A 17,336-nucleotide genomic window follows, 5' to 3' on the forward strand; every position below is an offset into this window, starting at 1 on the left:
CACAACTAGAGAAAAGCCCACAGACAGCAATGAAGAGCCAATGCAGCCAAAAATAAATTAAAAAATTTTAAAAAAAGTTCTTGTGTTACATTAGAAATAGCTTAAAATATTTTTTCTTATAATCTTAATGAATTTAAGGCATGTGCAGATTTTAGCTGTGGACATCTTAATACCGTCACTGTTTGTTAAATACAATTTAAAAGGGGCTTCCCCCAGGACATGGACGCAACCAGTGTCCATCAACAGATGAATGGATAAAGAAGATATGGCACATATATAAAATGGAATATTACTCAGCCGTAAAAAGAAATGAAATTGTTATTTGTAGTGAGGTGGATAGACCTAGAGACTGTCATACAGAGTAAAGTAAGTCAGAAAGAGAAACAAATACTGTATGCTAACACATAAATACGGAACCTTAAAAAAAAAGGTTCTGAAGAACCTAGGGGCAGGACAGGAATAAAGATGCAGATGTAGAGAATAAAAATGCAGATGTAGAGCATGGACTTGAGGACACAGGGAGGGGGAAGGGTAAGCTGGGAGGAAGTGAGAGTGACATAGACATATATACACTACCAAATGTAAAATAGCTAGCTAGTGGGAAGCAGCTGCATAGCACAGGGAGATCAGCTGGTGCTTTGTGTGCACCTAAAGGGATAGGATAGGGAGGGTGGGAGGGAGATGCAAGAGGGAGGGGATATGGGGATATGTTTATACATATAGCTGATTCACTTTGTTTTACAGCAGCAACTAACACAACATTGTAAAGCAATTATACTCCAATAAAGATGTTAAAAAAAAATAAAAGGGGCTTTCCCTGGTGGCACAGTGGTTAAGAATCCACCTGCCAATGAAGGGGACACAGGTTCGAGCCCTGGTCCAGAAAGATCCCACATGCTGCAGAGCAACTAAGCCCGTGTGCCACAAGCTACTGAGCCTGCGCTCTAGAGCCCGCAAGCCACAACTACTGAGCCCATGTGCCACAACTTCTGAAGCCTGTGCGCCTAGAACCCGCACTCTGCAACAAGCGAAGCCACTGCAGTGAGAAGCCCACGCACCGCAACGAAGTGTAGCCACACTAGAGAGAGCCCGCACATGGCCAAAAATAAAAATAAATTTAAAAAAATTATTTTTAAATACAATTTTAAAAAGACATGTTTCATATGTATAGTTTTATCAGAAAACAAGAACAGGATACAAAGAGGAGGGAAGGTTGTAAAAGATTAATGATGGCAGTGCTTGGGGTTCAGACGGCCTCCTCCCCACGCCTGCGCACACCTACCCGAGGCCACGATGCCGGCCTCAGCGACCCCAGAGCCCGTTCTAACTCCTTCGGGCGAATGCCCCTTTGAGCAAAGAAAGCCCTTTACACAGGGAGCAGTGAGATTAGAGGATTTCCCCTTCATATTGCGACTTTCCACTACTTAAACAGGCGCACACTTGCTATCCGCTGCCTTTTGGAATGTGGGTGAGCAGTGGCCGGCGAGAGACTCGGCGTGGGGGCGGTGCGACCGGAAGTCCCGCCCCACCGAAGTGCGCCGAGTATTCTCGGCGGGAAACCGGGTCGGGCGTCGTGCGAGGCGGGCGGCGAGGGAGAAAGGGCGAATCCCAGGGCGCTGCGACTTAAGGGTAAAGGCCACGGCCTCCACTCCCTGCGCGTTTGGGTCCTGCCTCAGCCCCGCCTCGGAACCCGCCCGTGGCCTCCTGTGGAAGGTCTGGGCTGCAGAACGCCCCGCTCTAACCTTCTTAACCGACCCACATGAGGGGATGGGGCGATGAGGCCTTTCTGAGGAGGCGGTTGACCCTGGCTGAGGCCCGCACAGGGAAAAAGAGAATTGTCACGTACCACTTAGGCGGCTAGAGCCTGGCCGATTGTACTCCAGAATTCTCGGACTCCTCCCTAGGTGGTTCTGATGTATGAAGTGGGTGGGCGCTGCTGGGGCAGTTGTTTCTCAGATCGGGGGGTGGGAACCTGTGTTCCGCATCACCTGAGGGGGAGGGCACGTTAACGGGACGGACATTCAGACCCACCCGCTGGCCTGCCGGTGAATCGCCCGTGGTGGAGCCGGCCTCGGGTCGCTAACGAGCGGCCACGTCCCTGCAGGAGTTGGAGAACCCTGGCCTAGGAGGGAAGGGCCCGAGGGACCACCTGTGCTCTTCAAAAGGAGTTCCTCCAGCTCTTTAGGTGAGCCAGGTCGTGGTGTTAATGAGCGCAAATGGACGAAACAGGGTGGAGTTAGTCTTCTCTCCTGGGAAAGATGTCTATCGGTTACCTGTGGAAACTGGGATGAGGTGATGAGGATGAATGCGGAACGGCTGCTCCAGTCTCCTGAGGCCGGGAGTGTTGATGTTGTAGTGAAATGGCTCCTGGTACCCTCAGCCTGTTTCTGGACCTGATCGACTGTTTTTTCTCAGTCTAAACTATTGTAACAGAAAGTTTACGTTACATTACTTGCATCTTGGCCGTTTCTCCCTTGCCTCTCCTACTTTAGGGGAAAGTTTCCACTTGGTATGAGCCCAAGCTGGGGATCCACTGTCAACAACTTAGTGGTGGCAGATATGGTGGGATTTTCAGCCCTGCCAGCCTTATGCACAGAAAGATGTCATTTATCTTTCAGATATTTTGAGGGTGCTATTTAGATTTCAAAAAGCTTTTCATGTTAACATTTTCTAGGCCACGTAAAAGAGGAATGTTCAGCTCATTTTCTTGCTTAAATTTGAATTTAACAGTAGTGTTTTGGGGAATTGATTGAGCGCAAACTGTAAGTAGGATAGTTTCTTCCTGTTACCGGGAAAAAAAATCCCTTTTTCCCCCTGTAAGAATACAGTAAATAATTTTGAAATCTTGTTCATGGCAGTCTGCATCTATTCACTAAGTTACTGAAAATACTTAATAATATGTTTTATTGGGCAGATGATTTGTTCTTGGGATTATACTATATTTTATACTTTTAAATATAATTTTATAGTTATCCCTCCCTTAGAAGTCATAACTTGTCCTTTGCTGTGGATGTTTTTAAGCATGTAGCAGGTAAATAGATGACTTGTATTAATGCTACTAGATATTTGGCAAACTTTATCTTATTTTACTGTGCAAAGTAACCATTTATTAGAAAACAATATAAGAAAGACAGGCAAAGGGGAACAGAAGGTAGTTTGTGTTGTCAGCTTCAATTTAAAACATATCCCTCTTTAAATATGAAAATTATATTAAAAAGCAGAATAGATTGACTAATTAAAATTAAGGAGATAGTCCTTAAACTCCCTCACAAAGCAAAAACCTCCATGTGTGGTACGTCTTTTTTTTTTAACAGGCTGTTTTTTAATCTAGTCTTTTTCCAAATCCTAACCCATTTGCTCAAAGATAATGCAGCCTTTAAAAAAGGATGTAAATTTTCCTGTAAATTTTCATTTATATATAGTATAAATGAAACAGACATATAGTATGTTTGTTTATAATATGTCTCCAAATTATATGTAGGAGGCAGTATAACAAGATAAGAGTGTAGCCCTTGCCTCAGATTTTCTTGGTTCCCATTCTAGCTCTGGCACTTACTAGCTGTTTGAACTTGAGCAAATTGTTTACTTTCTCCTCATCTATCTTTATCCTTACAGCTCCCTTGTAGGGTTATTGTAAAGACTAAAAAGATAGTATTTATAAGGTTTATAGGGGTTTATAGAGCCTGGTCTATCATTGGGCTTGCTGAACATTAGAAGCTTCTATTATAAAACTCGTGAAAAATGAAAAACAGTGAAATAAAACACCACCAGCTAAAGACAACAAGTGTTAATACGTTGCTCTTTTCCATCAAGTTTTATTTTATGTTTGCCTCTACATAATTGGGGTCATACTGTAGATAAAATTTTGAGTCTTGCTCTTTTGATTACATTGTTTTTGTTGTTGTTTGTTTTTTTTTTTTTGGCGGTACACAGGCCTATCACTGTTGTGGCCTCTCCCGTTGCGGAGCACAGGCTCCGGACGCACAGGCTCAGCGGCCATGGCTCACGGACCTACCCGCTCCGCGTAATGTGGGATCCTCCCGGACCGGGGCACGAACCCGCATCCCCCGCATCGGCAGGTGGACTCCCAACCACTGCGCCACCAGGGAAGCCCTTGATTACGTTGTATCATAAGCATTTTTCCATACTGTCAAACATTTCAAGTAAATGTCAATATTCTTGTAACAATATCCTGTCCTGTGGATATACTATGATGTACCTACCCATTCCTTTTTAAATGGAATATTTAGGTTAAAAAAATGACAAAACTAGTAAATATTTGTATATTACTTTATAAAAGATTCTCATATTTATCATTAAATTTTTTGTTTGGGAATTTTCAGTTTGAGAGTTAAAATGAAAGAAAGGATAATTAACTATCTCTCTTTAACCACCCAGTGCTTTAGTAAATAAGAATTTTAGAGTTTTGTGAGTCCTGAATTATAGCTCTAAGAAATTAATTGGACTGTGATGTATTTTTCTAAAAAATCAGTTTAGCATTTTAAAGAATGTGAGAGGCCGTATCAGGGTTGCCAGTTATTTTTAAAATTCATCTAATGAATATAAACAGAGGTTTAAGCTTAAAAATAACCATGAGTTGTTAGAAAAAATTTTAATATTAAGCTAAGCTTGTGAAGAGAAATGCACATCTAAAGAGTGTGTGCATATTTGTGTTTTAAACCTCTGGTTCATGGAGGAGTGCCCAATCTGAAATCATGGGATAAAAATTTACAGAAAAGAAAATAAGGAAGGAGAACCAGAAGTGGAGCAACTAGATTCAGTCAACCAATCATTCCTGTGTTTGTTTAATAAAATGTGTTGAATGCCTGTAGTACTTGAGTGCGAGGTGCATTTATGTATGTTTTCAAATTTAATTCTTGTAACAACTCTATGAAGTTGGAAATTTATATTTTACAGATGAGGAAACTGAGCCTTAGAGAACTTAAGCATACCTAATACCACACACCTAATAAGTTTCAGATTCAATCTTTGCTCTTCTGGTTTGAGAAAACTATTCTTTTCCTACCCCTTTGCATATATAATTCTGGAATTCTCAAAATTGATTTAAATTGAGAAAATACCTTTATCTTATAGATGAAATATAGGTAAAAGAATGCAGACAAGCATGGAAAGTGAGGACACAAAGAAAATACAAGGTGAGAAATTTATGGATCATATATCTGGAATTTGTTTTATAGTGTATTTGTGGGATATACTGCAGATTATCTGACAGGCTCCAGGAAATAAAAGAATTATTCAGCAATTTACATGAATATTTATTAAGCATCTACTCTGTGCCTGTCACACTGACTTCAGGAAACTGACATTCTAATGGGAGATGGCATGTTGATAATTAGAATATCATATGATAGCTGATTTAATGGAGGTATATATAAGAACAGTGGAAACCTGAGAGGACCACCATCAAATTTCAGAGCTGTCCTCAGAAAAATGGAAATTTAATTCATGGGCATAAAGGAGGTTAACCAGAGAGGAAATATTAAAATAGAAAAGGATGGGGAATAGTATTCCCTAATGGACCCCATCACATCAGGGTTTGACTGAGGAAGAGGACCCTCAAAAAAAGACAGAGAAAAACATTTCAGAAAGGTCAGGAATGTGGTATTTTGGAAATCAGCCTTAGGAGAATGCTTTGAGAAAGATTACCCAAGAGCCTCAGTGTTAAGTATCACAGATGAAGACTGAAGTATCCACTGGATTTTTCATTTAGGAGGTCTTTTGTTTTATTAATAGTAAATTTAATAGATTTCAGCCAGATTGCAGTATATTGAGGTCTGGGTGGGAAATAGTCTGGAGACAGTATGAATAGCTTACTCTTCTTAAAAGCTTGTCTGAAGATATATGGCATTAACTAGAGGGAGGATGTAATGTTAAGGAGTCTTATAAGAGGTATAGAGATAAGAGAATATGTGAAGAGGGAGTGGGGATTATGGAGAGGGAGAAATTGAAGAAACTGGAAAGACGGGATAATTGCTGGAGATGCTCCTCTCAGATCATTTATCACACTATGGGAATTACTTACATCCTCTTCTGTCTCTATCACCAGATTGTGAGTTCCTTGGAATCAGAATCCCTATCTGATACAGAGTGGATGCATAGTAGACATTCAATAAAGATTTGTTATATGAATATATTTTAAAGAAGGTCATAGGCCTGTAATAGTGCCTTTTGAGTTGTATGCGAGAGAAATACAACTCAAACTAGTTCAAGAAGAAAAAGGAAACGTATCAGTTCATACAACTGGGAAACTCAGAGTTGTGAGGAAATGTTCTCCGAAGGAACCACAAGAAGGAAGAGGGAAATCATTCTGGGCAAGAAAAAAACTATAGTACAGTTGAACCTTGAACAACATGGGTTTGAACTGTGTGGGTCCACTTATATTCAGATTTTTTTTGATAATACTACATGATCTGAGGTTGGTTGAATATGAGGATGTGGAACCACAAATATGGAGGGCGGATTACAAATTATATGTGGGTTTTCAACTGAGTGGAGGGTCGGTGCCCTTAATCCCCGTGTTGTTCATGGGCCAACTGTAGTTGTAGTCATTGCAGGATCCCAAAACACAGGTGAATGTGTTAACCATGAACAGGATGGGAGCTGGGTCCTGGTGTGATATTGTAGAGGAAGAGGTAAGAATGGGTGTGGCTGCAGATATTTTTGTAGGAATTCTGTGTTGTGGAAAGTGTTCTGGGAATTCTGTGAAGGCCTAACATCTGTGTCTTTTTGACTGAGAGTTTATTATAGCATTTATAACCTGCTTTGCCCAGAGAGCAAGGCCGAGACAGAGATGACAAATAATTAACGGCTTATTCTCTGGAATCAGCCCTAAACAACTGACGGGAGCTGATAGATAAATACTCTTCACACTTTCACTGGGATGACTCTGAGACACATGGCTCTACCCTAGCTCCCAGAGTTTCCTGGTGGGGTTGCTTGTGTCTACCTTCCCTTTCTGTTTCACCTTTTCAAAAAAGTACTTGCACTCAAATTTTTGTTTCATGGTCTACTTCTGGGAGGCCTGAAATTAAAACATGAAGTGGAAGAGAAAGAGATGAGGTTTGAAGAGAGCTGAAGATTTGGAGTAGCCATTGAGGAAAATGGGAGAATCAACAGAAGGGAATTGGAGATGGAGCTGACCATGTGGGGTTGCTGAGTAGAGTTGGGGGGTGTAACCTGGAATGCATACCAAATATCTGCAATGGCATAACTGCTTAATTTTTTTTTCCTTTTAGCAATGCCTAAATTTGAGCTGAAAGAACAGAGAAAAGAAACTGTTTTGAGTCACAATTAGGATTATAAAACATGTTTGGTAGAAGGAGAAGGGGTCCAAGGAATCCTAGCAAGATAATGGTTGAGGTGATGAATCATGGGATCTGGGATGAAGAGGGAAGGAAATGAAACCAAGTCTCTGAGAACATGAGTAAAGGAAGTAGAGATCATAGGGGTCAAGGAGTAAATATAAGAATAAGGAAGTAAGCCAGTTGAAAGAATTAGGAGTAATATTCAGAAAATGAAATAATGGAGTTGAAAATATCAGTGGTAGAGCTGTTCTGACTAATGAATGACAAGGGTCCAGATTTGGCCTTGGAAGTGAATAGCCAAATTTACATACAGTTTGCGACTTGCAAAGGAGAGAGACTGTGTCTTTCCCAGCATCCATATCAATCACCCAAAAGAACTGTGATTGGGGCCACTTCAGTCATTAGGTCAACTGCAGAGCATACCAGTAATTAAAAAAATATATACATATACCTACAAATTTATTAAGATGTAATTGACATACCACGTAATTTACGCATTTAAAATATACAGTTCACTTGTTTCCATATATTCACAGTGTTGTACAACCATCACCACAATCAATTTTAGAACATTTTCATCACCCTCAAAGAAACCTGTACCCTTTAGCAGTCACACACCCCCCACACACACCCCTGTTAACCCTAGACAACCACTAAGCTGTTCTATGTCTCTAAATTTGCCTATTCAGGACATTTTATATAAATGGAATCATATAATATGTGGGCCTTTTTGACTAGCTTCTTTCACTTAGCATAATGTTTTCAAGGATCATCCATGTTGTCTCAGTATCTTCATTCCTCTTTTTTGTGGAATGATTCCATTGAATGGATATATCATATTTTATTTATCCATTCAAGAGTTGATGGACATTTGGGTCTCCACTGTTTGGCTATTATGAATAGCGCTGCTATGAATATCCATGTATAAGTTTTGGGGTAGACATATGTTTTCATTTCTTTTGGGTATATACCCAGGAGTGGAATTGCTGAATCTATGGTAAATTTATGTTTAACCTTTTGAGGAACTGCTAGACTGTTTACCAAAGCAGCTGTACCATTTTACATTCCCACAGCAATGTATAAGGGTTCCAATTTCTCCAAATCTTTGGTCAGAATGTTAGACTATTTTTGATTATAGCCATCCTAGTGGTTGTGAAGTGGTATCTAATTGTGGCTTTAGTTTGTACTTCCCTAAGAACTAATGATATTGAGCATCTTTTCATATACTTATTGACCATTTGTATATGTTCTTTGGAGAAATGTCTATTTAAATCCTTTGCATGCTTTTTAATTGGGTTGTCTTTTACTGTTGAGTTTTAGGAGTTCCTTATGTATTCTGAACACAAGCCCCTTCCTTATTGGATATATCTGATTTGCAAATATTTTCTTTCAGTCTGTGCGTTGTCTTTTTACATTCTTGATACCTTTTGAAGCTCAGAAATTTTCAGTTTTAAGTCCAATTTATTGAATTTGCTTTTATTGCTTGTGGTTTTGGTATTGTAAACACTTCAGTTTTTGTTTGCTTGTTTATTTTCTTCAGGAGTTATTGAAGGAGCTAGCTTGCATAGCCTGGAGAAGATAAAAACCCAGTTGTAGTTATCAGTAGGTGCTTTGTCTGGGAAGGGAGGGATTATGATAGGAAATATTAAAGTATGAAAAAGAAGTACAGAAGGAATTAAGAAAAGTACATAAAAAGTTTCTGTGCCTAGAATTGAAAATCACCATGCCCCATCAAAAATCCTCTTTGGCTTGTTATTGATGATGAATGGCTTATTGATATCTGTACAGTCACACTAACCTTCTTATGGTTTCTATTAATGTAGAACATGATCAATAAAAGTTTGCTGTTACTCCAAGACAACTCAGTGATAACCTTTGTACTATGATATTTTACTAACAAATTGAGTCATGAATTATTTCATTGAACCAAATTGCCAGTTGAATTTCTGTCAAGAGGAAGACTAATTGATTCACAATAGATCTTAGTTGTTTTTTTTTAGTGTTCTTCTCTATATTTTTTTCCTCCTTTCATCCTATATCTTTGAAAACTTTAAATATTAATTCAAGCATTATGTCAAAGTCTATGTACAATTTTATTTAAATCCTTAAAACCAAGACAAGAAATTGTTTAAAGGCTATTGTAAAGAATTTTATAGGGAAATGATTGTCTGTTGTTTCCTTTTAGTTGTAAATAAATATGTTTTTTTTTGTTTTTTTGTTTTTTTTGCGGTACGTGGGCCTCTCACCGCTGCAGCCTCTCCCGCTGCGGAGCACAGGCTCCGGACGCTCAGGCCCAGCGGCCACGGCCCACGGGCCCAGGTGCTCCGCGGCACGCGGGATCCTCCTGGACCGGGGCACAAACCCACGTCCCCCGCATCGGCAGACGGACCCCCAACCACTGTGCCACCAGGGAAGCCCGTAAATAAATATTTAAACTTTGTATTTTGATAAATTTTAACATGTGTATATACCCAGCATTGTGTAAACATCAGCATAATCAGTATAGTGAACATAGCCTCATGTCCCTTTGTAATACCTCCCTTCTATGCCTTCCTGGACCTCCTTTCCCCAAGCAACCACTGATGTGCCTTCCATTACTGTAGACTAGTTTGTGTTTTTTCAGTATGTGGAATTGTACAGTATACTATCGTATACTCTTCTTTGTGTGTAGTTTATTTCACTCAGCATAAGTATTTTGAGATTTATCCATGTGGTTGTATGTATGAATACTTAGTTCCTTTTTATCGCTAAATAGTATTCCATTGAATACTATAAGAAGTATTCCACTTCTTTATCCATTCATCTGCTGATGGACATTTCAGTTGTTTACAATTTTTGGTTATTACATATAATGTCACCATGAACATTTGTGTACAAGTCTTTGTATGTACATATATCTCCTTTTATTTTGAGTAAGTACTTAGGAGTAGAATGACTGCATCAAATTTTAGGTGTATGTTTAACAATTTATGAAACTGCTAAACTTTCAAAGTGGTTGTACTATTTTATGTGTCCACCAGCAGTATATGAGAGTTATAGTTCCTTTGTATCCTTGTCAAAATATGTTGTGGTCAGTCTTTTAAATTTTAGTCATTCTAGTGGGCATGTAATAATGTCTCCTTACGGTTTTAATTTGCATTTTCCTAATGATTAATGATGTTGAGCAGCTTTTCATGTGCTCATTTGCTATCTGTGTATCTTTTTTGTCTGTTCAAATCTTTTGCTCATTGTTTTATTGCTCTCGTTGAGTTTTGAAAGGTCTGTATGTTTTCTGGATATATTTTTATCAGATATGTGCTTTACAAGTATTTTCTCCATTTGTGGCTTATCTTCACTTCAGAAAACACTACTTTTATTTTAAAGGTATTTTAAAAATTTATTTATTGTATTTATTTATTTTATTATTATTTTTTTTTAAAGAGTAAAGGGCATCTTGCTGATTATTATTTTTTTTTTTTTGCTGTACGCGGGCCTCTCACTGTTGTGGCCTCTCCTGTTGCGGAGCACAGGCTCCGTACGCACAGGGCCCGTGGCCATGGCTCACGGGCCCAGCCGCTCCGCGGCATGTGGGATCCTCTCGGTTCGGGGCACGAACCCGTGTCCCCTGCATCGGCAGGCGGACTCCCAACCACTGCGCCACCAGGGAAGCCCCCATTGTATTTATTTTTGGCTGCATTGGGTCTTTGTTGCTGTGCGCGGGCTTTCTCTAGCTGTGGGGAGTCGGGGCTACTTTTCATTGCAGTGCGTGGGCTTCTCATTGTGGTGGCTTCTCTTGTTGCAGAGCATGGGCTCTAGGCGCCCAGGCTTCAGGAGTTGTGGCTCACGGGCTCTGGAGAGCAGGCTCAGTAGTTGTGGTGCACGGGCTTCGTTGCTTCGTGGCATGTGGGATCTTCCTGAGCCAGGGATTGAACCCGTGTCCCCTGCATTGGCAGGCGGATTCCTAACCACTGTGCCACCAGGGAAGCCCCTAATATAGTGTATTTTCATTTTCATTCAGTTCATTCTAAATAGCAGATATTTAAACCAATGTGGCTTTAATTAAAGAGAATAATATTTGGATTTTCTTTTCATATATTTCATGCAAAGGGAAAATCAAATAATTATAAGAAGTTCATTTCAAGTTATATTATCTAAGGAACATCTTTCTTTTACATATCTTTATTGCTTATTAGATTTTTTAAAAATTTTATTTATTTATTTGTTTTTTGCTGTGTTGGGTCTTCGTTTCTGTGCGTGGGCTTTCTCTAGTTTCAGTGAGCGTGGGCCGCTCTTCATTGCGGTGCACGGGCCTCTCACTGTCGCGGCCTCTCTTGTTGCGGAGCACAAGCTCCATACGCTCAGGCTCAGTAGTTGTGTCTCATGGGCCTAGTTGCTCCGCGGCATGTGGGATCTTCCCAGACTAGGGCTCGAACCCGTGTCCCCTGCAATGGCAGGCAGATTCTCAACCACTGCGCCACCAGGGAAGCCCCTGCTTATTAGATTTTAAAAAGTAATGCATGTTATTTAAAAAGCAAATACAAAGATATGTATTTAGAGTGTGAAATTTAAATGGTTAAATTTTGAAAGGAAATGTTTGGTTTAAAATAATGAAATTTTTGTTCTTTAGGAATGAAGACTGACCTGAACTTATTATTGGAGTGTCTGAAGTATCAAATGGACAATGCTTTTTCGCAAAAGGAAGCTCTGGTCACTATTCATTCAATTTGCCAACAAAACAGTAAGACATGATAGTGAATTTTTATTTGTGATTCTAGTTGTTTAGTATTGTGATATATGAAATATGCATAGTTCTTTCTCTTCTACTCAGTTATTTTACATATTATGTTACTGGGTTCATGTGATTTATTGTCCTTAAAATAATAATTACAATAAATATTCTTCTTTGTTTTGTCTGCACACTCTACAGGTAATGCAGGTCTTTATTTTCGGGAAATTGGTGGTTTGATGTTTGTAAAAGATCTTGCAAAGTCAAGTGAACATAGTATGGTAAAAGAAGCAGCATTATATACATTAGGAGCTGTTGCAGAACAAAATGGTAAAATAAGAAAACTTTATTTCACTATCCTTTAATCATTGTGTTATACTTCAACAAACTACTAAAAAATAATTTTAGAATTCAATTCCTTTTTTACATGTCTGGATAGTTTTTTCCAGGTATTTTATTTAAATTAATGCATACCAAAGATTTTATTTATCTTATTAACTAATGAGGGAACGAGTGAAATGTTACAACTGTTTCAAAAGTAATGGCAAAAAACAATACTATAGGCATTTGGGAAAGCTGAAATTTAGGAATAGGCACATAACTGGTCAGTGTCTGCAGGTTAAAAATCAATTATGTTCTACCAGTCGAAATGTTTTGCATTTCTGTGGACAAGAATAACTTGCATTAATATCAGTTTTCTACAATTTACAGAGTTATAAAATAGCCCAAAGACAGTAAAAGACAAATAATCTAGAAGGGTGTGCTAGACAGGACATTCAGTAATTGTTATCATCCATTTCAAAATCTTTCACAATTTTTCTTGCCATTAGTTGGAAACATTTTTTTTACTTTGTCTTTTACTATGCTTTTTTTTTGCCATATGAATGTTTTTTATTTTTATAAAAATAAAAATTCATCATTCTTTCTCTTTTTTGCTTTTGGATTTTGAATCATAAGAAAATTTTCCATACTCCCAGATTACAGGGGAATCCACCCATGTTTTCTTTTGGTACTTGTATGATTTTATTTTTTAGTTATACATGTTTTATTCTTTTTGAATTTTCCTGGGATATGATGTGGTGAAGGTTCCAGTTTTATCTTTTTTTTAATATGGCAATCCAGCTATCCCAACACTTCTTATTAAAGTAGATCTTTTTCACTTTGATTTGAGATGCTACCATTATCACTTAATGAGTCTATTTCTAGTTTTTCTATTCTGTTCATTATCTATATATCCAGGTACTTGAATCAAAATATGAAGATAACTTACAGCTATCTTTCATGTGGATAAATATGCTTTCTGTATGGCCAACAAAAACATGTTTCTGTAGCATACCTGAAATGAGGTTAAATCTAAACTATTAGTTTGTCAAATAACTTTATATTCTTATATTTTCAACCGTTAAATATTTCTTCACCACTTGTTGAGAACCAAGCTGTGTGCTAGGCATTGGGGATAAATAAGACATTGCCTTTGCCTTTGAGAGTGTCTAAAAGCTATTCTAGACACTGGATATATGTGTTCAAATTATTTTTTAAAAGTTCTGCTTATTGCATGATTATCACCAAAAAGCCTCTCCTGTCGTGTAGGTATCATTTTTGTCTTTGGGAAAGATATTTTTATATCTAGAAAAGTCTTTAAAAATACCACAAGTATCATTTGTCCTTCTTTTCTAAAGCAGGTTTCTGAATTTTCTTAAATTTTTCTTTGGCTATGTTTTGTTACTTATCGTCAATTTTTTGGTCATGTTTTATTTTAAATTTTTGTTCAGTTAGGCTTTTATTGGAAATTCTGTGAGATTGCAATACATGTTTAGAACCTAGTCAACTACTTCTGATTAAAATATTGCTTCTTTGGTCTGTTAATTGAGTAAGCACATAAGTTTGTCAGAATTTGTTTTATGACTAATAAATGTCAGTGGAATGAGAATTGGTTGAGAATTGTCCATATGGCAATTTTATATTTTGTTCAGCATATTTTAAAACTTGTCTGTGCTAATACATAGAAATTAAAATTATATTTTCATATTTCAGTTTACTGTCAGCAGACTTTGTGCACTTCAGAATTGTTTGAAGACTTAACTTGGTTCTTATCTAACAATGATTCAAACACAAATTTGAAAAGAATGTCTGTCTATGTTATTTTGGTTCTAGTTTCAAATAATAGTAAGTACATTCTCTTATGTTATGGAAATATTTTTAAAATAATAAATTGGAACAGTCATTATTAGTCCTTTTATTCTAGTCTTTATGTCAGTACCTTTTTTAATCTTACTAACTTCTGAGAACTACAGCTTTAAAGAAAAGAGAATTAATAGCATGCATTTAATTGTTTGATATTTATTAATTTAGTATTTTAAAAAATACTAAAGTGATTTGCATTATTTAATTAACATTGAAAAGAAACAGCTTTAAAAGCAAAAGGGGAGCGTTTAATGAATTAGTTTGGTTGATTTTCCACTGAATTGGCCATTTAATTATCATTGTATTTAAGGTCATTTTATCAGTCAGCAATGGTGTTAAATTTCATGTATCTCTTGGCGAAAGTTTTACTTTGTTTTTGTTGTTGTTGTTTTAGTTTTTATTTTGGAACAATCTTAGATTTACAGAAAAGTTGCAAGGGTAGTGTATAGAGTGTTCCTGTATACCTATTGCCCAGGCTAAGGTTATTTTATTAACATTGCTTATTTAAATCTTCAAATTGTTAGAAATATTATATGCATTTTAAATGCGTCTAGATTTTATTTTTTCTATTTTTATGTTTTGAATTAATTTTTTTTCTATTTTGGAACATATTTTGGTATTGTAACACAGAACCATGCAAAATAAGTGTTTTGCAATTTTTAGAGGAAATTTGAATACTATCATTCTCTAAACGTAAGTAATGTATTTTCCGTAATAATCTTGATTACAGATTTTTACCTACTGTAATTCTCTATTGTACTTTATAATACTTTAAAGTGACTGAAAGTTATTTATTAAAAATACTACTGGGCTTCCCTGGTGGTGCAGTGGTTGAGAGTCCGCCTGCCGATGCAGGGGACACGGGTTCGTACCCCGGTCCGGGAAGATCCCACATGCCGCGGAGCGGCTGGGCCCGTGAGCCATGGCCGCTGGGCCTGCGCGTCCGGAGCCTGTTGCTCTGCAATGGGAGAGGCCACAACAGTGAGAGGCCCGCGTACCGCAAAAAAAAAAAAAAGCTACTTAAAAAAATACTACTTAAATGTTGTTCTCCATTTCTACAAAATTATTTTCTAAACAGAAGTCATATTCATGTAATATATGGCTATTTTTTTAAGGGACTGGACAGACGCTTGTGAGAGAAACAGGTTGTATTTCAGTTCTATCACAGTTGTTCAAGTAAGTAAATATACATTTCTTGTTATTAATTATTGATTTCTTAAGACCTTAACACATTTGTATTAATTACTTCCTTTTCTATTTAACCTAATAGGACAGTCCTTTCAAAATATGAGTTGAATTTGTCAGATGAAAATGTTTTCCAGAGTTATCAGTTGTGGTCTTCAGTGTGTAGTACTCTGTGTGTCTGTGTCAACAATCCTCAAAATGGTAATTATCTCAAATATTTACATATAAAAATAAAGATAAAAACAAATAAAAAACTGATATTTTCCAAGTATATTAAAATATGATTGCCTTTTTCTCCTTTCAGATGAAAATCAAATGCTTTGCTCTTCACTTTTTCCACATGCTAATGACTGGCTAATAAATTGCACGAAACCTGAGATAATTCGCCCTATTTGCTCATTTATTGGACTCACTCTTGCAAATAACAGTAAGTATTCATTATTCTCTAGGTTATACTTTAAAAAACATATTTTAAAGCATAACAAAAACCTATTGAATTAATGAATTCCAGTAAGTTGTGTCATTTTGGATCCATTTATACTATTGTATAAGTTAAAATCTTATACATAGAAAATCTTAAAAATAGATGTTGTTAAGAAGATATGGGAAGATGGTGGTGGCAGCATAGTTTTGAGTCTTCCCATATATCCTCACAAAACAAAACACCTACACAGCAAAACTGTAAAAACCCACAGAGAGTGTTCTCTGACCACATAGAATTAAATTAGAAATTAATAAAAGTAAAACATCTAGAAAAGTCCCTAATATCTAGAAATTAAGCAACACAGTACTAAAAAAACCCACATCAAAATAAAAATACAAACCTATGAATCACAAATCATAAAGGAAATTAGAAATGTTTTTAACTTAATGGTAATGAAAACACAAAATTAAACAGTGGGATGCTGCAAAATCGGTGTTTAGATGGAAATTTATAGCAATAAGGCTTGCATAGGAAAGAAGGAAGGTCTCAAATCAATTATATTAGTTTCCACCTAAGAAACTAGAAATCAGAGCAAGTTAAACTCAAAGTAAGCATAACAAAGGAAATAACAAAGAGAAGATTAGCAATCAATGAAATAGAAAAAGAACAGAGTAATCAATTAAACCAAAAGCTAGTTCTTTGAAAAGATCACTAAAATGGATCCTTTACCCAGACTAACCACGAAATAGAAGGCCCAAATTATAAGAGATGAGAGATGACATCTCTATATCTTAACAGATATTAACAGGATAACAAAGGAATAGTAGAAACAACCTTATGCCATTAAATTTGATAACTTAAATGAACTGGACAAATTCTTTGAAAGACACAAACTACAAAAGCTCACTCAAGAAGAAATAGATAACCTGAATATTCCTATATCTAATAGTGAAATTGAATTTGTAGTTTAAAACCTTAACACAGGAAATTCCAGGTCATAAAGGCTTCACTGGGGCTTCCCTGGTGGCACAGTGGTTAAGAATCCGCCTACCAGTGCAGGGGACATGGGTTTGAGGCCTGGTCCGGGAGGATCCCACATGCTTCAGAGCAACGAAGCCTGTGCGCCACAACTGCTGAAGCCTGTGCTCTAGAGCCCACGAGCCACAACTATGAGCCTGCAAGCCACAACTATGAGCCCACATGCCACAACTACTGAAGCCCACGTGCCTAGAACTTGTGCTCCACAACAAGAGAAGCCACCACAATGAGAAACCCGTGCACTGCAATGAAGAGTAGCCCCAACTCGCCACAACTAGAGAAAGCCTGCACGCAGCAACAAAGACCAAACGCAGCCAAAAATAAATAAAAGAAAAGAAAAAAGGCTTCACTGGTGCATTCTACCAAACATTTAAGGAAAAAAAATTCTACATAAATTATTCCAGGAAATACAAGTAGAAGAAACACTTCCCAACAAACTTTTAAGGGCAGCATTATTTCCACACTAAATCTTGAA

At 37.4% G+C, this 17,336-nt stretch overlaps 1 protein-coding gene across 1 annotated transcript in view; it reads left to right on the forward strand.

Moving 5' to 3' along the window:
• Positions 1 to 11,933: 11,933 nt before the first annotated feature.
• The window catches only part of TERB1 (telomere repeat binding bouquet formation protein 1), a 36,396-nt gene continuing 30,993 nt past the window's right edge, over positions 11,934 to 17,336 (forward strand). Inside the window, exons 1-6 of the mRNA XM_027119925.1 lie at positions 11,934 to 12,042; positions 12,232 to 12,360; positions 14,065 to 14,196; positions 15,330 to 15,390; positions 15,485 to 15,600; positions 15,704 to 15,826. Of these exons, the coding sequence (XP_026975726.1) occupies positions 11,934 to 12,042; positions 12,232 to 12,360; positions 14,065 to 14,196; positions 15,330 to 15,390; positions 15,485 to 15,600; positions 15,704 to 15,826 (670 nt within the window). The remainder of the gene's footprint in view (positions 12,043 to 12,231; positions 12,361 to 14,064; positions 14,197 to 15,329; positions 15,391 to 15,484; positions 15,601 to 15,703; positions 15,827 to 17,336) is intronic.

This window comes from Aethalodelphis obliquidens, unplaced genomic scaffold, assembly GCF_003676395.1.
Source record: "Aethalodelphis obliquidens isolate GAN/ISIS:26980383/991018 unplaced genomic scaffold, ASM367639v1 scaffold20, whole genome shotgun sequence".
Taxonomy (NCBI): domain Eukaryota; kingdom Metazoa; phylum Chordata; class Mammalia; order Artiodactyla; family Delphinidae; genus Aethalodelphis; species Aethalodelphis obliquidens.